Source organism: Sitophilus oryzae, unplaced genomic scaffold, assembly GCF_002938485.1.
Source record: "Sitophilus oryzae breed Bouriz unplaced genomic scaffold, Soryzae_2.0 scaffold_172_pilon_pilon, whole genome shotgun sequence".
In the NCBI taxonomy this organism is placed as follows: domain Eukaryota; kingdom Metazoa; phylum Arthropoda; class Insecta; order Coleoptera; family Curculionidae; genus Sitophilus; species Sitophilus oryzae.
The window spans coordinates 6,144,144-6,167,186 of NW_022146424.1; the positions used below are offsets into that span (position 1 = coordinate 6,144,144).

General features: G+C 32.5%; 1 protein-coding gene across 3 annotated transcripts; it reads left to right on the plus strand.

Annotated features, from left to right (window-relative positions):
- Positions 1–1,173: 1,173 nt before the first annotated feature.
- Positions 1,174–22,045, plus strand: LOC115881608. 3 transcript variants are annotated; one of them, XM_030899157.1, is made up of 10 exons: positions 1,174–1,324; positions 1,379–1,629; positions 3,528–3,663; positions 7,701–7,889; positions 8,792–8,955; positions 9,749–10,051; positions 13,235–13,373; positions 18,681–18,755; positions 18,843–18,896; positions 19,134–19,217. In XM_030899157.1, exons 1-10 carry the CDS (start codon positions 1,280–1,282, stop codon positions 19,197–19,199), a joined length of 1,422 nt encoding a protein of 473 aa, XP_030755017.1. In that variant the 5' UTR covers positions 1,174–1,279; the 3' UTR covers positions 19,200–19,217. The 3 variants fall into 3 exon arrangements, with proteins under 3 accessions (XP_030755017.1, XP_030755016.1, XP_030755018.1); XM_030899156.1 differs by lacking the exons at positions 18,681–18,755; positions 18,843–18,896; positions 19,134–19,217 and adding an exon at positions 21,763–22,045; XM_030899158.1 differs by lacking the exons at positions 18,681–18,755; positions 18,843–18,896; positions 19,134–19,217 and adding an exon at positions 17,684–17,819.
- The last annotated feature ends 998 nt before the right edge of the window (positions 22,046–23,043 follow it).

The window sequence follows — 23,043 nt, forward strand, 5'->3', positions numbered from 1 at the left end:
AGTCGAAAAAAAATTGTTGCCGCGTGTTGTTTAGGGTCAAATATCTCAAGTTAATGTATTCAAAAAGCAGGAATTGCTATTTTAGGAACGAAACATTTTCTTATTCAACAACATGGCGGCTTTCACTTTGTGGTTTTGGAGATTAAGATGGAGTAGTTCGAGTAGTCGCATACTGGACTAATAAAATCGCAGTTCAGCCTTAACAGGCAGTATACTAGTCGCAAGATTGCCTAATTTAGTCATCCTAGAGTCTAGCTTGTGCCGCCCTCTATATTCTAAATAAACGAGGGAGTGGATAAAGTATCGGTAATATTAAAGTATATTTAAGTTTAGTTTTATATGTGCCTTTCTTACGTCCCATTTTAATTAAGTTTTTTTTTATAAAAACAAAAACAGCACTGAACTGTCTGACTGAACAGAACAATGAAGTGAATACAGTTGCAAAAAGGTAGTTGCTCGACGTCCTACCAACGTAAGAATAAGGAAATCTAAACAACGTTGGAATTAGTAAAACAGACGACGTTTGCACAACGTTGGAATAGGTCCTGAAAGTGACGTCGGAAAACTCTTTATTGGCCAACATTGTAACGATTGTAACTACGTTGTCCGAATCACCTAAAGATCACTTAAGCAAAAAAGGTTACAAGACAACGTTTATTCGACGTCGCAGAAGCTTTTACTTTGTTGTAGTACTAGTTCAACGTCGGCACAACGTTATAACAACGTTTACATTTATTTTAATACCCAAGGTAAGGAGCTAACTATTTTTTGTAACTAATCCAACGTTATGTTTAGTAAACATGTGGTCGCAAGTCGTGAAAATGCTACTTGGGTAATTATTTTGAGAACGGACGCTTTAAATACTTTTCGGTATCTTTTCAATGAGGGCAGTTTAAATTTTGAAAGATTTTATAATTTTTGAAGATTCTGACTTTGACAAGAGAAAAGTATTTCCGTTATTGTTTGCGGCTGTTCTTAGCAACGGCTATAGCAGCGGCAGATTGCGTATAACGATGGCGACCCAAAACAATTTCGCGACCTAAAATTTTGACGGGCTTTGAATGATATTTTTTAAAAATATCTGAAAGTTACTTGTCATTTTGAAGGGCAAAATATTATTTGACAGTGAAGTATAAAATTAATTAATCCTGTGTCATGTTGACAACGTAATAATGACGCTGGTAAGAGTGCCATGAAACAATGATAACCATGACGAGCAAATAAACAAGAAAAGTCAGTTGTTGTTTTATTTTCCATCTTTCGACATCATCGAGCCAAAATGGCTCTGCGAACATCCAAAATTACCAGTGAAGTTATTCAAACCGTGAGTAGATTCATTTTTATTGATTTCCCGTTGTTATTTAACCGTTATTTTAAGTGTAACAAGTACATATCGTCAAAATCCGAAGCCATTGTTAACGCCAGCTCACAAGCCGCAAACATCAATTACTACGAGCACAGGACCGGGCCCAGCTACAGATACAAAATCAAAACGACGGAAAAGCCGAAACATTTGCCCGAAATCAAATTCGAAGATCCCGAAGAGAGTCACATTTTTTCCGAATTGCAGCCTGCCGCTGGGCCATTGTTTCGCTTCGATTATAGACAAGCGAAATGGTCAGATGACATGTAAGTTTTTCTAGTATTGCACAACTTTATTCTTTTTACCTGACAATTTTGTGACAGTTTAACGAATCCGTATCAAGTTCTTTCTTTAATTCAGTGTGCAATTTATCTGTACATTTGTACATTTTTTTACAAACATAACGCAACTGAAACTAAAAATACAGGGCGTAAATGGGTTAACAAGCATTGTAAAGAGGTTGTAAGCATTGTACAGCATTGTAAAAGTTGTAACATTGTAAAATTGTAAAGAGAGCTGCAAGCTCACAGAAAACTTAGCTTATAGACTTAAGTCTTTTTTTCATTTAAATCATTTGAATGGCTTTTTAATTTTTTTTTAAATCATTTGATTTTAAATCATTTTTCGAAATCTGACTTAAGACTTAAAATTTAAGCCTTTTTCGAAATGACTTGTGATTTAGATTTTTATTCCGCCCACCAAAGTAACGTAGCATCTGACGTGGCGCGTAATTTGGCAAGTAACATGCATATAGCAAGTTACATCGAATCTTTGAATAAGAAGATTAAGGAAGGAGCATAATGTTATCCATGTATTCATGCATGGTGGGCGGAAAAAGGACTCAAGAGTGGGGATCCTTGACAGTTCTGTTTGACGATTCATTTGACACATTTGAATTTGATTTAAAATTTTGTGGATTTGTCAGTCTTTACGGAGCTTATTTTATGTTATTTATTATTTATTCTACTACTGATAGTTGTATAAAGGTAGTAAATCTAGATGGAAATTGTGGCAGAACTTAAATTAACAGTGACACTATCACGATTTATCGAAAAAGACTCTAAAATAGTTGGTTGTGTAGCCTGCGGTAGATCTCGGCAAAAAATCGAGGTGAAATAATGGAACAACTTTTTCGCTAGTAAGTGACTATATAATATACATACGTGTAGTAAACCGATCATTTATGAAATTCACTTAAACTAACTAATTATATATTTTTTCTTCCATTTTTTGCTTTTATTTACTTGTCAAAGATTAGATGTCAAAGAATTTAGATGCTTCAACTTATTATAACCTCACCTCAAACCTTTGATATTTGAAAGTTACATACATAGGTTACATAAACTACACTCTCTACATAAACTACATTAACTACATGTAATGTTGTTTATGTAGTTTTTAAAAGTAACATGTAGTTTTCCGAACCCTGCTACCAACATTTATTCACAACGTAAAATAAAAAAGCGAGTCTACCCCACGTCTACCCTATATCATAGTTTTACATTTTTTAAATAAAATTAGAACGGCACTGATAAACCGGAATTTAAGTCGGCCATATTTGAGGCCCATCGCGGTGCACCTAAGATTTTTGATATGCTCCTTCCTTAGTCATCTTATTCAAAGCATCGAATTGAACAAACGACAATAAGCGTGTCAGCGCACATTGAAGTAGCGCTGTCAGAAACGTGTCATTTGTCGTGGTAGCATTGTACTGTAACCTTATTGCTATATCATTGCCATGTATGTGCCACGTCAGATGCTACGTTACTTTGGTGGTTCTCACTAGGCAGGGCGCGAATTTTCGCTCGAGTTATCCCATCCCTACACGTAGCTTAATTGATATATCATTCGTTAGTACATTTTAAAGATAAAAACCCAATTTTCTTTTTGGAATTTAGCCAGTTTCTGACTCATAGTCTTCAATTATCATCGTTTTTTAAATTTCTCATTTGACATTTCAATAGTCAAGCGAGCCAAATAAAGTTTGTTTTGTTACGCTTGGTCAGTACCAACTAAGCGCCTATATAAACTCTCAATTTGTAGATGTTAGTTTAGTTTTAATCATCTGCTGAAGATGCTAATATAGTTAGCCGAACGCGTGTTTAAAAAAGTGTTTGGGTGTATTGTGGTGAATTAGTGTTTTATTTGGCTTTTATTATTTTAGGGGCACTAACAGTCCGTTTCCAGCCAAAATAGAAACGAAGGGCGCTGTAAACGTTGTTTACAGTGACATGCAAAAGGCGGAAGACAAATTACTAAAATCGAAAATCTCTGTCCCCTCCTACAGGCATTATTCGTCGGTAAGAATTATCTATAATATTTAATTGTAATATACTGTTTCATTAAACTATATAGTTTTTACCTAAATTATTGCTAAAGTCTGCCCAACTAGTTAGAGAAGATTTCGACAGATGATATAAAAAAATTACAAATTTCAATTTGCCTGTAAATTAAAATGACAGATTCTATCGTTACAGTCAGGGATTCTCCTGTTCGGCAGATTATAGTAGATAACAAACAATAAAGTGACTTGAATCGTTCATTAATTCGAAAATTATAAAAATATGAAAATATATTTGATTTTTTCCTAAAAAGTCCTAAAAAGTTTATATACAGGGTGAGTTTCTACGATGTTCTCTATGGGTATCTCGGAAACTACTGGAGATAGAGAGTCGGTTAAATGGGGAAAGAATTGCAGTTTTGTGGGGTCATAAATATGCGCCTTTTAGATTTTTGAAAAAGTTCATGGCTTACTAGATATTTAAAAAAAAAACAAATTTCGGCTATTTTAAAAATTGTCCCTAATTCCATTATAAGTTATTTTAGACAAAAAGTTTTCAGATAATAGTTGTAGATAATCACATCCTTAATGAGATTGTGTCCTCCGTTTTTCTCTAAAGCCTGTTATTTTTGACATATGATACAATGTTTTTTTTTAAATTGAAACCATAGTTGGCCACGACTTCATAAAAAGCGCAATTTTTTAAGCTTTTCGGCGATATAAGCTATAATATGTTTTCTTTTTCGAGGATACGTTGACCGGTGAATGTTGCGTTTTTTAGAGAAAGGTTTTCAAGACATATTAGAAAAGTTAAATTAGTTAACTTTTTGAAAAAAAAAAGTGTTTTGGTGTATTGTGGTGATTTAGTGTTTTTATTTTGCTGTGTAACACCAAAGGTTCCAACCCACAACTGTAATCTTCATATCAACTTGTAAGATTTAAAGCTTCCTTTTCGAGATACAGGGTGTTAAAGTTACTTAAAAAAATTAAGATATTTGAAAAACTATTTAATCGATTTTGATATAACTTGACCAGTTTATAATACTTACTATGGGACTTAATTTGATGTAGTTAGATTTAAGTTTAATGGCCAGGGGCGGCGCACGGTGGAAAGACCCAATATAAAATGTTGGACATTGACTTAAAAATAAAATTTTAAATTAAATAATTTTGGTAGAAGATTTTAATTACTTAAAGTCCAGACCGTTATATTTTATCCAACTCAAAAAAATATTTTTAATTATATGTCTGTTTGAAAAGTTTCAAATGAAGATATTACACTGACTTAATTATGGTGTTCATTTCTTGTGAAACAACCTAGTTTTATAAAAAGTGGCAAAGACATTAATACTTTTTTTTAACCATATATATTAGTGCAAATGATTGTTTTCACTTTTAAATAAAAGATATATATAGTCACAAAAGTTTGGGAGAACAGTAATTGTATATAAGAGACACATAAACATTTTTTTGTTACTAAATACTATATTTAGTAGCAAAAAAATGTGTATGTAGAAAAATAAAAAAATGGCCAAAGTTGGCCAAGACTTTATATATGTCACAAGGTAGATTAAGCCTTTCTAATAACGAAACTAATTTAACATCTTACCCCAGGTTGCCCCCCTCTAAACATTTTCATTTTATATATTACTAATACATGCTATACCAAAATCAAAAAAGTTTTCAATTCCAATAAATTAATTTAAAATTTTTAGAGTCAAATTATCTTTATTTTTTTATAAATTTATTAATATTTAATTATTAATTGGATAAATACAAAATGACGCTTAAATCAAAAACAGATACAGGGTGCTACAAATATATAGAAAACTTATGGAAAAAGAAAGCGGGTTAAAGTGCAGTGTTGAACTTTTTTATTTGTAATAAAAATATTCTAGTGCGTTGATTTACTGTTATATTCTTTGCTTATAATAAATTGTACAGGGTGTCCGACTAAGAATAGCTTTCGGCTATATCTCGGAAAGTATTAGCCGTGAGGCCGGCGGAAAAAAATATTCATAACTAAAGAGGCCATGAGAAATTGCTGGAAATTATTTTCAAGTTTGTAGAATGGCCACTAGAGGGCACAACTGCTATAAAAAATAAGAAAATGGAGTTTTTACACAATTTTGCCTAGATAAAGGGTAGTATAAATAATAGCTTCATAATCTTCAGTAAATTCTGAATATTTTCTGTTAGCCATGTCACTCTATGCCAAAATAAAGTGGTGGGGGAAAGTTAGATCTACTTTTATTTAAATATTAATAACTCCGGACTGGATGGACGGAATCCAACTAGCGGGGGCTCACTTAAAAGAGCGTTTCTTACTCTATATTATACCATATAAAAAATAATACTAAGCTTTTGAACGTAGACGCTACGGGGCGCTGTCTTACAATTAACAAACATTGCGCGTTTTTTTCAAAAAATGCGATAATATATATAATTTTAGCTAATAGTAAAGAGTAATGAAAGCTTAAAGAGTGAAAACCGCATCTTGATATCTTTTTTCAAACCGAAGATATTAGCAAAATTATATTAAATAGGAAAATATAAGCCCTTAATTACCATATTTTTATAACATGGTATCAGTAGTCCTAGATCTCAGTGGTAAAATCTAACGCTATTTCTTTTTAAAAAGATTAAAACTAAAACATTCCACGACAGTTTGGCAAAGTTTATAAGCATTTAAAAATTCTAAGATTTTTCCAAAACATACTATATTTTTAGGTCACCCTGTGGATGGTTTGTAATGAGCCAACCACTTTCTTTCATTAAAATTTAAAATTGTTCTGTTTATACATTATTACGGTATATAAAAATCATTTTTTCGTCTTTTGGATTAAAAGTGCTGAGAAGAAAACCTCATGTCCAACCGCTCCCATAAGCTCGTTCCACTGTGCGGCGGTGGGTCATCACTGTTAAATTATTTTAAAGGAAAAAATAGGCACGCCACTGCTTTTTTAGAAGTTTAATATTATTTTTGGATTTAGTAATTAAAAATATTATTTTTTTGTTTCCTGACTTTTTTGTCTATCTTGCTTACTTCTTGTGAAAAAAATTAAATTCTAATTGGTAATTAATATTATAATTGGTATTCTAATGGTACCCTGTATCTCGAAAAGGAAGCTTTAAATCTTACAAGTTGATATGAACTCTTTGTTTTATTTTTGCAAGTTCTATCGTCTATTAAATTTTCCCGATTAAAATCTGAGACACCCTGTATAAAGAATTATCATTTACATCAACAAAACTCACTTTCTTAACAGCACTAAAGGGTCATAAAGGTATTACTACCGCTTTCCTGTTCAAAATATTCTAATAAAGTTGCGATGAGTTTTTTACGGATATTAAGCTATTACGGCTAGTACGATAGCCGTAATAGCTTAATATCCGTGGTTGTAAAAAGTAAGAAGTGGTTGTAAAAAGAACAATGTCCGACTGCAAGGTTTGCTAGTTAACATTTTTAAGCTTAAATTATCACAACATTATTTATTTAAACCAAAAACTCGTAATACAAAACTAAAGTGTCAAAACCAATGGCAATGTCAGGAAATAAATAAATAAATGTGGCAACTTGATATTCTTTATAGCAGAGCTACCACCTGAATCTTCAGCGCGAAATTTAAATTCCAGTTAGTCAAACAAATTACCAATCCAAATTATGTCCATGGTTGGCAACAATAACTTTAAAAATCGCGCCTTCGTTTACGTAACTGAAAGTTTAATAATTGATATGAAATATTATATTGATCTATAAAATTGAATTTATATTACCATAGAAACGCCTTTTGTATTAGCGCTTTCATTCAACCATATTTTAATTTTTTTTTCTCTCAAACTGAAAATTTGGAAAAGCATAAACGGGATTAACCATTTTAGAAAGAGCAAATGTTTTTAATGGAGAACCTGTTTTTCTCAAAATGTCAATAATATATTTTTTTATTCAATCCGGGGACATACTGAATAATAAGTCGGCAGGCTGGTTATGAATAGTCTGTGGTATAACATAATCAAAACATCTACATTTTGACTAAAAACACGTTTACTTTCTAGTTGAGCAACCCTTTCTATGGCAGAGCCCCCGCCGAAAACAATTCCGAAGGCAAGTGTCATAATAAATTAAACAAATGCGTCAAACTTACCAAACCTAAAAATTGCAAGTTGTCCAGAAATTGCCCCAGGTACAAACTCGATGATTGCGAACAGTCTCCCGGTTCAAACTGCAAACTGAATTATTTGGACGTAAGTATAACATATTAGTCAGATTAGACTGTACACATTTATTAGGATCTTTAGCTGGCATCATGACCTTTCTTTTTTTAAATATGGCCCTAAATTTTTTATTAAGGATTTTGAAAGCCTGTAAGGTTCCAAACGAAATCAATGATTTATCGCACTTATTCCAAAAATTCATATGAATGGCATAAGAATGTGTTAGAGAGCAACAGAATAGCTTTTTGGTAAAATCTTACCAGAAAATCTACAATACATCAATTTGAGACACCCTATACCTAATTAAATGCTCATGTAAAATGTTTATTCTTTATTGTAGTCTGTTTTCTTATAAGTTAATAGATGTCCAATAAATAATTTTAGTTCTTCTTCTTCTTCTTATCACGCCCTCTCCTGCCGAAGGTTGGCGACTCAAATGTCAATTGTGGCTCTGGAAACTGCAACCCGGAAGATTTTCGCAGACGAGCGTTCAAACCATCTCTTTAAATCTTTTAGCAATGAGTTCTGGCGTCTTCCCACTGATCTGTTCCCTTGCACTTTGCCCTCTATTATGAGGCGCAGTATTTCGTATCTACCACGTCTCATCACATAACCTAGGTATTGCATTTTTCTTTCCTTGATGGTGTTCATAGTATCTCTTTTTGTATCTGCATGCGCTGGAGTACTTCATCGTTGGTGATCCTTTGTACCCTTAGATTTTGTACCCATGAGATTCGCAGCATCCGTCTGTATACATACATTTCGAAGGCTTCTATTCTCTTTTCGGTCTGTGAATCCAGTGTCCAGCTCTCACATCCATAGAGTAACACTGAGAAGACGTAGCATCTGGCTATTCGAGTTCCGCATTGAGGTCTCGCAGTCACTCTGATTTTAGTAACCTGATTTTAAAATGTTGATATTTTATTGTATAGCCTAATTGTACGAAGAAATATGCCCCATATCCTGCGTACAGCGAGAGCTGCGCAGAAAACTTGCCAGAAGATCCGTCGGAGTGTCAGCAATGTCCTTGGCGTACGTGCGACGGCGCAGACACAATTGAACCAGGCAAACCTGTTAGGGGAAGAAGAAATTACAGGTACAAGAAAGCACTTCATAATAAATGATTTAAATATCAGTAATTCTAAAAGAAAATAGTTGATCTGCAATCGATGACAACGATAATTTTTTTTAATAATTAACAATTTTCGGAATCAGGATACCGTTTTGAAATCTCGGGATAAGAACCTATAATCCCGGGATACCGGAAGTGATTGATATTTTATATATTATATTAAATAATTCTGGTGATTAAAAAAAAACAAATATTTAATACTTTACTATCAGAATATAAACGAAAATAAACTAAAAAAGTCTTTGTCCTGACCCGGATTCGAACTCTGAATCATCGGTTCGTGGTCGGAAACTCTACGCACGGCGCAATGGAGACATGTTCGATTTATATTCAATACTAGGATTTAAAGGACTAATAAAAATATAGGATCTTCTTTCAATGCACAGTAGGGAACGCAACGTTTACCGGTAGCCAGACGGGCTGCATGCTGTTCTAGAGAGCATAGTAAAAGATATATCAAAGAGCCAGACGTCTTAAAGTACTTGTTTTTCCGACGTTGCTAGCTCTCGTACTATTACGTAATGGTGCAAATAAAATATTATAGTTAATCACTGTTTAGCCTTTAAACAAAGTTTATACAAACGGTGCAAGTTGGCATAAAGTGTATAAAGTCGAATCATTTTAAATTAGGCATTTTAGATTTTTCAAGATTTTTGGGATCTCGAGATTTAATATCGGGATTTCGGGGATAAATATACATTCGGAATCCCGGTTTGGAAAACCTAATTACAATGATCAAGGCACTTTTATTTTCCAGCACATCTACCACCCTACAAAGAAGTATGGTGAACGGAGTGGTGACTCCTGGCCCCCACACACCCCCCATCAACGCCGTAAGGGAATACCTTTGTGGCAAAGGCAAGAAGTGCGGCATCGTTAAGAGTCCCTGCACGGAACCGCCGGGTCCTTGCGAAGTGCGCAGGCAGAAAGAAGAGAGCGAAGGACGAAAAAACAAGAAACAAACGGGCAAGAAGAAGAGGTGCGTAAACATGGTGCTGAGGGATGGGGACTTGGGAGTTGGCGACGAAATAATCAATCCCTACACTATGGAGAGAGTCAAGTAGGTACACTCAAAAAAAGATTTAGTGAATTATTTACGAGAAACCTTTTTTAGAGTAAATAATTCTTTTTTCTTGTAAATTCTTTTTTTTTGTATGTTGCCATGATTAGGCCAGTCGGCAAGTGCATCGATGGCGGGAGCAAATCCGGACAAGCTGGAATAAATTTTATTTTGTTTAGTTTGGTGTCGAGAAGCATGTATTAAATTTGCACTCCCCGTAAAGCCCGGATTTGGCCGCCATCTTGGAAAAATTGGCTAAAATTTGGTTTATTTTTCATTATTTGTCAATATAACTCGATTTCTATCAACTTTAATGTAAAATATGTAGGACCAAAATTAAAGAAGAGGAAAAACTCTATAAAAAACGTTGTATGGTTTTTTTACTACCCATGTCCTACCCAAAGTATCGAATTTTACGAAAACAAAATTAACTGTACTTGTTTAACTGTACTTGTTTCCACACCACCTTGAACGGCACCCCAAGACATAAAGCCTAAAAACTTGTTTGCTACTGGTTGGCAGTAGTGTGCTGTCGCGGTCATAATGGAAGAACGCAATTTGCATTATGGCTGCAATAACGGACTAAATTTTTATTGTTGCGCGACTGGTGGAAAATCAAGTTTAACCGCCTTATCTCTCAGGAAACTGCTTTGAGGTAAAGTACCCGGCGCGTTTTTTTTTAGTGGTCTCGCCATTTCCAGTAGGCCTAATCCACATGTCGTCAACTTAGGTTTCTTTTGAGGTGGAAGGTTCATCAGAGTTCCTTCGTTTTTTTGATGTCACTGCCTGTTCAATATAATCTTCCAGAATGTCTTCCACATCTGTATCATATTCCGGATCTGGTTCATAAGGTGCAGAATATTCTTTTCGTTGATCTTTATCGAGAGGAAAATTGTCCTCGTACTCATCTTCGTCTAATTAAGCCATCTCCAAACTATTCGAACATGATTGGCCCTGACAAAGTGCACACATTACACATTACCGAGCAACGCAAACCTGCTTTGCGGCAACTACAAGATGTATTACAACCTTTGGCACATTTACATGAAATCAGATTTAATAATTCTTGGGGAACTGCATCTTGGGAAGTAGCAATGGGCATAAACCCATTCTTTGAATTTTTCCATCCCCAATCTAGAGGTGATTTTTCATTCCCATACCATAGCTGTACCTGACTGTACGTACGGAAGGAGTGCAAGCGAGCTGCGTCTTTGGTCGGTGGTAATGAGTTTGGTAAGCTTTTGGTAATAGATTTTACGAAACACTGGTATCTGTACTTATCTAATGAGTCACATTTTTTGGATCCATATAGATGAAGAAGAAATCGTTCTCCAGCTTTTTCTATATCTTCTGGGGATGCGTTTGGATCTTTGAAAGTTTGTGCTGCTGTCTGTAATAATTCTTTTTCTTTCTGTAAAACTTTTTCAAAGGAACATTTCATTTTTCCTTGTCTGTATAATGCGGATGTGGTGTCGCAGCCACTAAATCCGTGAAGAAATACGAAGAGTAAGGTTCTTGGAAAGACAAAAACTGCCTAGAACAGAGGAAATAATAACTGGTTATAATATATTTAGCGTGTTTAAAGCGAGATAACTTGGGAACGGGTCGTCGCACGGAAAAAGTACATAGAACGTTTTTTATAGAGCTTTTCTTTAATTTTGGTCTATACATTTTTTGCACTAAAGTTGATAGAAATCGAGTTATTGACAAATAATGAAAAATAAACCGAATTTTAGCCACTTTTTCTAAGATGGCGGCCAAATCCGGGCTTTGGGGGTGGTGCAAATTTAACACGTGGTTCCTTACACTAAACTAAACAAAATAAAATTTATTCTAGCTTGTCCGGATTTGCTCCCGCCATAAGCTATTTTTTAATACTTGGCGACTGGCCTATGATATCAAGCTATTATGTTTTTAACCAAAAATTAAAAAAGATCCCTATAAAATTCCAAAAAATACCAAACTCTCAAAATGTTTATTTTGCGAAAAAAACTCATAGACGTGTTTTTGGGGTCGAAATATACCACTCCTAAATATATTTGTACTTATTTAAAGACTCTCCCTGTAAAGTAATTGCAAAACAATTTCCGATGCACGTGATCAACTTTGAATGACAAGCGATGGCGACAGCGCTGTAAGACTGTGATGTACTTATGAGATGAATCTTAATGTAAAATTGGAACACAATATATTTATTATATCATTTTTTAAAGATTTTTACGTTCTATTTTTAATTTAATAACTAATATTTTAGTAATTAATTTATTTATTAACAGTAGTCACTAACGCTCACAGTAGCAATATTTAAATTTAAGGCAGCAGCGTCGCTACAAATCGAAATAAGACATAATTTTGAAAATGATATAATGTGCTTACCAATCAAACTTACTCCTCTGACTGCAGTCAAAGGTAATAAAGGACCTTTATTTTCATGTTCTCGTTCAAAATAGTTTATCAGGAAAGCTACAAACACTTTGCTTCGACTATTTAAATGCTTTCGCATATTTTCGATACACAATTTCAAGAAATGCAATGCAAAAACTCCAAAAAATTTAGTTCTTAAAAGAACTGTGCTTAAAAGTACAATTTTTGACTATGAAAATTGGCAATAAAACGATAATTACTCCTAAAAATTCAACAACAACACGATATTGTACAAAATAATGACTGACATTATGATAATTGCCAAGTAATAAACGGCAACATTGCTGATCGCGGCGCAATGTGACCAACATGGCGATCGACGATCAAATCTATTTTTCCAAGGCTCCTTGATTAAAAATTTGTATTTTTAACACAGCCATGGCACTCTAGATTGAATTTTTAAATTCAATATTGTTTTAGGCAAAAATGTCAAAAGTTGACATATGATATGTCATTCTATTCAGAATCATTTTCTATCATATTTCAGAATGTCATTTTCTATCGAATAAAGTAAAAAATACCTAGGGTGCCGTTTAAAAATCAAAAGTTGTAATCATTTCCGATGAAACAGGAAGTTACTAAAAACAATTGAATACGATAATCAATTCTAATTTATGTCATATACTAACATACCAAATCTCGTTTTTTTTATCTGATAAAATAAAAAAGTTATAGGGGGTGAGCCACTTTTGAGAGGCATCCGGTATAACAAGGAAAAAAATGTTGTTTTTTTCTAATTTTATAATATATCGCTTTTAGGCTGGAAATGAATGGATCATGGATGGACCTTCCTTCTAATAACGACATCGAACAATTGTTGATGTGCGAGAAAAAACAAAAACCTCCGAATTGTCGAAAAGGCAAGAAGCCAAAAAGACCAAAGGAAAATGCATACGATGTAAGTTTCTCCAAAATTATTTAGACTTTGTTATCAAGTATATATTATATGATCAAAGTTTATTTTCGATCATATAGTATTTTGAATTTAATCTTGTAGATGAAATTTGGCATTGGACGTAGTTTTTGCCTTAAGTTGAATTAAAAATTACCTATATAAAAAATAGCTTATTGCTCTCCAGCAAAGATATTTAAACTCGTTCGTTGCGAAATTGCTTTTTATTATTAAAAGAAACACGATCATGATATTCTTATTCCATTATAAAATTTAAAATAGTTAAGTATTAAATGAAAAAATTGACGTTAGCAAATTAATGTACTTGATATATTATAGAAATATAACGAAATTATTTATTACTTCATAATCGGTTGTGGTATTTAATCGAATACTAATACTAATATACAGGTAAATCTGGCAAATGTTTTCGGTGTAAGAGAGATGGGAAAATAAGGATAGAATAATGGCCGATGAAGGAAAAGAGTAAACAATTGTATCTCTTGAGTTTAAATACCTTTGCTCTCCAGTATTTGTTATTCTGAAACAATGTGTATAATTCAAAATAATTTTCGATTATATGTACATTACCTCTTCACATAATACCCATAAAAATTTTTGTTTCTACATTTTTTTGATTTCGGATAATCAATCGAGGCGAATGAAGTGCGCCACCCTGTATATGACTACTAGATAAATATTTGACCGACAAACTGGAAATCTGACTGACCAACAAGAAATTCCTTTTTCTAATGGAGTCCCTCAAGACTTGACTAATAATCCTATTTGTTACTTTATTATGCCCTTTTTATTCTATTTCAAGGAAAAAAAATATCGCCAAAGCCAAATTTGATCCAAATCAAATAATACAAATAATCCCATATGATGCAGACTTTATCTATGACACTGCATATATAGTATAGTAAACGCCACGAATGTTTGGGAGTGATTCATCGGTCGCTACCATGTGAACTAACTGTTCAAGGTCACATAAAACTTAATTCCAGTGCCGTGGTGTTTCAAGTCATATAATAGTCAATATATAATCTGTTGTAATTTGTTGTTTTAACTGTCAAAGTCTTGTCAAAACATATATTTGGTTATAAATATAAAATGGAGTGCCCCATTGGTCGCACTGCAAGCACATCAATGGACTGACGCACAAAAACGAATCAATCAAAGAAACGCGATATAGTATCGTCTTTGTCAATCACGCCAACATTTTAGAATAAGTAGGAGGAGCGCAGGCAGATGATTAGACCGGGCCTTTAAAAACCTACGTCTGCGGTAAAAATTTACGTTTTTAATGTAAAAATGATAGCGCGCGTGTCGATTCTAACTTCATCAAGCGATAAATCACTCCCAAACATTCGTGGCGTTTACTCTACGTTTTAGAAATAGCGGTTGGTGACATTTTCAGAAAAGATTAGATCATTTTTGACAATACTATATAGTCTAAACTAAACTAAAACTAACCAACTAAATTTGGTTATAGTATTAGATTTTAGATTGAGATATCATTAATAAACATTTTATTTATGCTTACGTTCTAGGAGTACATCGTATCATTAATTTATGGAATTATTTCTATTATAATTGATATTTTCTATAGGGAAATTAAAATAATTTTCGTTGCACATCATAATACGACCACCAGTAAACTCCATAAGACGACGCATGGTGTCACTGATGACGTGCAACGAATGCAACGAAAGTTGTTCCAATTTCCCTATAGAAATTATACATTTTTACAGAAGTATGCTCATCAAAATGCTTGTAATAAGTGGCGAGAAAGATTGAGTTATAGAAAAAAATCATACAGAGACCCAATAACAAAGAGGCATAATTTTTATATACCGGGTGCGTCTCAAAAGTGGCTTACCCCTATAACTTTTTTATTTTTTCATATAAAAAACGAGATTTGGTATGTTAGTATATGCCATAAATTAGGATTAATTGACGTATTCAATTGTTTTTGGTTACTTCCTGTTTCACCGGAAATGACTGCCACTTTTGATTTTTAAATGGCACCCTTGGATAGAAAATGACATTCTGAATCGAATGACATATCATATGTCAACTTTCGACATATTCACTCAAAAACAAATTGTATTTTAAATTTCAGTCTAGAGTGCCATGGCTGTGTTAAAAACACTAATCTTAAATCAAGGAGCCTTGGAAAAATAGATTTGATCGTCTAATGTTTTTACTGTTTTGTCCTGGTCGGTTAAAAGATGCCCAAATCGTATTTTTAATCATATCTCAATTTTTTCGAATGGAACGAGGGTGGCTCATTAGCATATTTGGAAAAAGCATTTTTTACGAATAATTTGATACCACACACTTTGAGTCAAATTTTCGTTACGGACCGCAAGTTATAATTTCAAATACACCATATGCGAAAATACACTGTTTGGGGTTCGTCTCTATGATCGTCTCTCTCGAGATGGTGATAGGAACGAACACCACTCGCCTATAAAAGGTTTTTTACCACACCCTCAAAAAAAAATATGCGAAAATTTCAAAAGTTGACATATAATATGTCATTCTATTCAGAGTGTCATTTTCTATCGAATAAAGTAAAAAATACTGAGGCTGCCATTTAAAAATCAAAAGTTGTAGTCATTTCCGATGAAACCGGAAGTGACCGAAAACAATTGAATATGTCAATCAATCCTAATTTATGTCATATACTAACATACCAAATCTCGATTTTATCTGAAAAAATAAAAAAGTTATAGGGGGTGAGCCACTTTTGAGACGCACCCGGTATAGGTCATACCAAATAAACTTTTAGTTTGGTTTTGATGATAATTAATGACTCATGTTTTTCAATTATCATGGTTTTTTAAATTTATCGTTTGATATTGCACTAGCCAAGCGAGCAAAAAAAAGTTTTTTGTTACGCTTGGTCAGTACCAACTGAGCGCCTACATAAACGCTCAATTTGTATAGCTCATACCAATTAAACTTTTAGTCGCGTGATTAAGCTTGACTGGCACAGGGTTGCCGATTTTTACATATTTCTTTTAATCAAAATATTTTACAAAAGTTAGCTTAGTGGACATAAATGGCCATTACTACCGCTTTTCCTCTAATAAGGTTGAGGTGATGAGTTTTTTTACAACGGCTGTTAAGCTGCTTCAGCTTATTGTATATTTCGCACTAAAATTCTAAAAAGAACAATTTTCTGCTGAACTGCAAGGTCTGCTAGTAAAAAAAATTAGCTTAAAGTATCACAACACAATTCACTTAAACCAAAAACTCGTAATAAAAACTAAAGTGTTAAAACGAACCAAAATGACAGGAAATAAATAAATAAATGGGGCAAGATGACCTTTTTTACAGCAGAGCTACCACAGGAAATTTAAATTTAAGCGAGTCAGCCCGGCGCGAATATGTCCATGGTTGGCAACAATGAATTTACAACTTGCGCTCTCGATGACGTAACTAAAAGTTTATTTGGTATCGCTTATAGTTTACAATTCAACTGTCATGTGGTTACATGACAAAGTATCGAAAAGTGACAAATAGAAAGTTTTATAAAATTGATTTTACATTTGCATGCTATATTTTTCAAAAAAAAATAGAAATATCTTTAAGAAATATAACATTTATGTATTTTTGTACATTTTTCGGAAAATTTTGTCTTTGAAATGATATCTTGTCATCTTATTCCACTTTACATTTATCGGCCAACGACCATGACAGTTAAAGAATGAGCGTGTTTATTGGTTTATTTCAAAAATGACCGCCGTACTTAAAAATGATTGGAGTGACGGAACGATATATGACGAATTACGGATGCATGTAAACCCAAACTGATATTTTTGTTACTGAACTAGTTTTGCATATTTTTACCAATTCATTTATTTTTCATTTATTGCAAACTTTTGGGCTGTCACTGTTATATATACTCTTAGCAAATGTTTAGTTACAATAAAATAATATTTTGTAAGACTGTATATAATTTTAAGTTGGTTCAAGTGTCTTGAATAATAATGCAGTTGGGGAATTTGCATTAATGTGATTATCCCCTTTATCCCCTTTGTATATATTTATTTAAATGACAACTTAAAAAAAATAATTATCTAATTATTTATATTAAGGCAAGTTCCCCATATTGCTATTTTTGTTTTAATTTGAAAGAATTGTGACACATTTTTATCGCCTTGATGGAAATAAAGGTAAGTGTGATAAGATAATACAATCTTTTTTCATATTATGGGTAACTTGCCTAAATATGAAATTGGAGTTCTATATCCTTGGAGAAATAGCCATTTGATATTTTTTATCGTTTTGTATATTTATTTCAGAATACAGAGAGGAACAGGTGCATTCATCCAACCAACAGAAAAACTAGAGCAGATCCAGATTTTTATTAAAATATAAAAAATATGTCTTTGTATAAATAAAAAAAATCGCAAATAAAGCAGCAACTCAATTAAATTATTATGTGTTTGAATTTTCATAGTATAAAATTGCTTATACTTCAACATTTGGAAGCCACATGTAAATTTTAAAAAAGGGAATAATGAAATATCATTCATATCCAATATACTTTTAGTCACGTAATTAAGCTTGACCTGCAAACTTTGAAATCTCGTTTTTTTAACTGTAAAAATAAAAAAGTTATAGGGGTGAGCCACTTTTGAGACGCACCCGGTATATGTAATTAATTATGTATGTAATATATGTATACATTTATTACCGGATCAACAAAAAAAAAATAAAAAAAATGGAAATTTAAACGAGTTAGCCATTTTTGAAGCAGCAGAAACTTTTACGAAGAACGCATTTTTCTAAAAATGATAATAACACATTTTCAGAGACACTGTGTATTTGTATCTGTAAGATTTTGGAATTTGGATAAATTTACATGATTTTCTGTGTAGATATTAATAGCCTAATATTTCGAGTAATACCGTATGACCGAAAAAAAGGCGTCGAAGAGGGCTGGGAATGACAACCGATGATAATTTTGACGAGGTCACTCTCTAGACGTCATTTACTAGAAATTGACATAAAATTTAACACTAATTATATAAAGATTAAAAAAAATAGAACCTTTCCAGACACACTTTAGAATTTTAAACTACGCCATATAAAAATCACTTTTACACAATATAAAAATAAAATGCCAACTGGCAGTGAGCGCCCTTTAAAAAATAAAGAAGAGTACGGGCTTGACTTCGCTAAAATTATTATCGATTGTCATTCCCGAGCCGTTTTTAACGCCGATTTTTTTTCGATCGTATCATATTTTGAAAGACGGTGACAGTTTTAGTTACAGTGCTCTGTCTTTCTTTATAGAACACGGATATTGAGTATGGTGATGTTGACTGGTGGTCTGGCAGAGGTAAAAAAAGTGTCGTCACTGAACCACTGGTAAGTACCACACATCCCTTATATTTATGTATATCTAAACAAATATTAGACAGCTGTTTTTCAACAATCATTAATGATATTTTTTAGGAGGGAAAGTGTGAACCACCTGGATGCAGGAAACAAACCATAAGAAGCAAACAGGTTGGGTTACTAGTATAATTTACTTTCTAATAATTAAAACTAATTTACAGTTGGGGGGTTGGAACATTCGGTATTGCAACAGCAAAATAAAAGACTAATTCACCATAATATTTTTAGTTTTAATCTAATTACAAAATACGCCTCTAGTGCAAAAGTAAGTGTTTTGGTGTATAGTGGTGTATTAGTGTTTTATTTTACCAAAAATAGTTTTCTATAAATGCTCTAAATTAATTTTAGGAAATGACTAAAAAAACTTGGAGAAAGAAAGACAAGATTAAAGACCAGGTTAAGAGCAGAAAATAAATTAAATTTTATTATACTGACAGCTGTTGTATGATAATATAATTTGAATAAAAAACTTTAAAACTAACATTGTTGCATTAATTATACTGTTAGTAGAATATAGGAAGTAATAAATTAAGGAGAATTATCTAATTTTATGTCTGTTTTAATTTCTATATGTTTTCTTGGGTTTTTAAAAAGCGCAAAACTTCTCGTCTCGCGCATTTGCAAAATAACCCATCGACATTTTTCAAAGGAATTTCATAAGCAATATCTTAAGCGTGCTAACAATGGCGCCCAGAAGTGTAAAATATTGTCTTGGCACCATTACAGGCGTAAGAATGGTAGGGGAGTTATAAATTTCCGTTTTTAATGACTGGATATTTGACAGGGGTTTACATCAATCTTTCTTTTGTGTGAGCCTCCGACACTGAGCCTAATAAAATTATTTTTCCCCGATTTTAATAAGATCTTTGATTTTTTTTCTGTATTAGAAAAAATAAAATACAGATAAGTAGTAGCTCTGTATTTTAAAGACATTTCTTTTTCAAACGTTACAAAAGTTTTAATTTTTGCGACGTGATTGATATAGTCTGTCCAGCGAGAAGATCCTTGACAGTGATAGATGTGTCTGTCATTTTAATTTCAAAGTAGTTTATTTTAATTTACAAAGAAATAAGTTAGTACAACTGGAACGCATAGCAGGAAATATTTAAAATTTGACTGACAAGTGATTACTTCAAAATATTGTGAAAAAAGCTGTATAAAACTGAAAAAATGTAGGTAATCGAGTTATTTTTTTTAATCAAAACGGTATGTGTTAATACAAAACTAACAAGAACAAGACACCATATACCAAAAAAAAAAAAAGAAAAAAAGAACGATTTCTTACTTTCAAGCTTTATGAAACTCACCGCATTTATGATTATATTTATCAATATAACTTATATGTACAAATACAAATTTGTAATATAATAAATAAAACAACATAAATATAACAAACTATTTTATTAATAATAACACTTACCAAATTTTATACCTTAAAGGTTGATTAATTAACTTTAATCTTAATTTTTTTTGAACCAGTACCTTTTGACATTATTTTTCTGCAGTACTAAAATCCATTATTTACCTATCGTGTGATGTCGATATTTTACAGCTACTCCAGTTTTTAGTATGTGTTTAGTATGGTCCTACAATATTCTAGATTCACTTATCTACGACGAGATGGTATACGAACTTTATTGATGGTAACTTGTAACTTTATTGGTGTATAAGACTTTCTGCCTGGGCAGCGAGTATTAACAACCATACACTGTGCTCTCGGTCTACAGTTACACTCGATTTTTCCTCCACTTGACTTTAAAGGACACAAAACACAGGTAATAACACGAATCAAAATGCATCATCTTCCAAAACGCAGGGTATTTGACAAAAGTTGACACAAAATTATAACCTATAATTTGGCAAGACTTTGACAAGCGTCAAAAATCTAAAGGCGAGTTCATACGCATCCGCGTCCGTTTGTCGTTCATCGTTGCGTCAAACCAATAAAATTGAAATACGATCTGTCATTTTTGAAATAAACCACTAAAACTGGTTAAAAACAACAAGAGACGACGCATAACGGATTTATATTTAAACACATCCATAGTTAACTTAAAAATTATTAGTTTTTTTAGTAAAATAAATAGATTGGTATGGGACGTCATCTGTTTTTCTTCTGTCATCGTCTGTCGAAATCTTACCTGAGAAAAAAAACAGAGTATAGTATAAAACAATCATTTTAACGCACAAAAGTACGAAAATATATATTAAATTTAAATAAAGTGTCAAATTCATCAGAATACAGGGTGCTACAAAATCTCGGTAATCGTAATAGATACGAACATGGTAAAATTGGGGCAAAGTTGCGCTTTGGGATGTTCACCAAGATGCCATGAAAGAAGTTTTAAAAATTTGAAGGATTGCTGAGTTTTTTGGAAAAAACGGATTTTTTCGAAAACGAATTTTATTTTTTCCTGTTGTTACATTTTAAAAAATCAAAAAACTAATTGCATATTCTCATAGCCACTTTAGTAGGGCTATATAATAGTATTTTTAATTTTTCAAATTAGCTGATAATTTGTGAGATACAGAGGCTAACTTAATTTTTTTAAATACGAACCTGCATTGTTTATTTCAGGTTTTGAGAGAACTCTCCTGACTACAAAGATATGCCACACACACGCAACCTAACCAAACCAAACTACCAACAATTATTGACAACGTAAAATAAAATAACAAGTTATAGAGTCTAACCCATGTCTACTCTACATCATATTTTTACACGTTTTGAATAAAATTAGAACGGCACTGATAAACCGGAATTTAAGTCATTGTAGGACCCCGCAGCAGTCGATTTAAGATTTTTAATATGCTCCTTCCTTAATCTTTTTATTCAAAGCTTACAAGATATTACTTTTAAATCTGTAATATTAGTGGTATTCTTTCGTTCTGAACGAACTGAGTAAAAAATTAGTAGAAAAACTTCGTACAGTTTCATGACCTTTGATATCGTATCTACAGTAAATTTCTTTTATAGCCCGTGGAATTAAAACAGGCTACTGTCTTGGCTGACAAAAAGAGGAGGTATGACGAAGGCCAACCACCACCATGCGAACACGGCAATACTGGTTCCAGTAAGAGATGTCCCAAGGAGAAACTGAAGAAGCCAAAATACAAGAAAAGACCAATGACGGCTGGTTTTTATAGGCGACCACCAGATCCATACACTAAAGACGATAAAGACTAACTAACTTTGGTTACAACAATAGAAAATACATTCATGTGCGTCTGTAAAAATAAATATAATAAGTAATTCTGTATTGTGTATATAATTTTATTTTAAATTCTTTAATAGCGCTGAGAAATTTTTCTTTCGAGAGTAAAAACCTGTATATCACATATTCGCAGATTATGCAAAAAATCTTGCAATATGGATAATTCTGTTCTGATATGTTTATGACATTTTTCTTCTAACTATCTATAATACAGTCTGTTACATAGCCGACCTAAACATATTACATTCCATGTATATTTTAAAAATGATGAATAAGTTTTCTTCATTTTTTTTCAGAAAAATGTATTTGAAACTTTTTAAAGAACTCTTTAAAATAAAGCAAACTGTTTAATTTCAATAGCGCCTACGAATTCTTGTTGCAGTTATATAAAAAGATAAAAAATATACTAAATTAATTGACAAAATATTCCGTTCCTGATGGGAATAACAAACATGCCACATGCATGCCACCTTCAAATTCATTTTTTACTGTGAAATTTACGTTATTGTTATCAAAAATTATTTAAAAAATATTTTTTTAATGTGTCATATTGACTTTATACGTGTCAAAAATAATTTGTAAACTATGAATTATACAGGGTGAGTCTTAAATAAATGCAAATATTTTCAGCGGCGGTATATTTCGATCCCAGGAACACGTCTATGAGTTTTCTTCGCAAAAAAAAGATGTTGAAAATCGTGCATTTTCTTATAAATTTCTCTGTATATTTTTCGAAAAGTTTTTAGAACTGCCTGTTCACCGCGAATTTTCCCACGGTATAATTTCTTATAATCTTTGATATTACCATAGTTAGGGCTTTACTACACGGTTACGGCAATAAAAGAGATGCAAATAAAGAAAAAATCCGGTGGCTCTCAAAATTTAAAAAAATATTTTTTTTTAATTTTCAAACTTAAATAAATCGGTTATTTTAGACTTATCAGAAAAATGGTAAAAGGAAAATATGTTTCTTTTATCGAGATCTACCATCTCTGAAAATATTTGCACTTATTTAAGACTCACCCTGTACAAGTGAAGATACA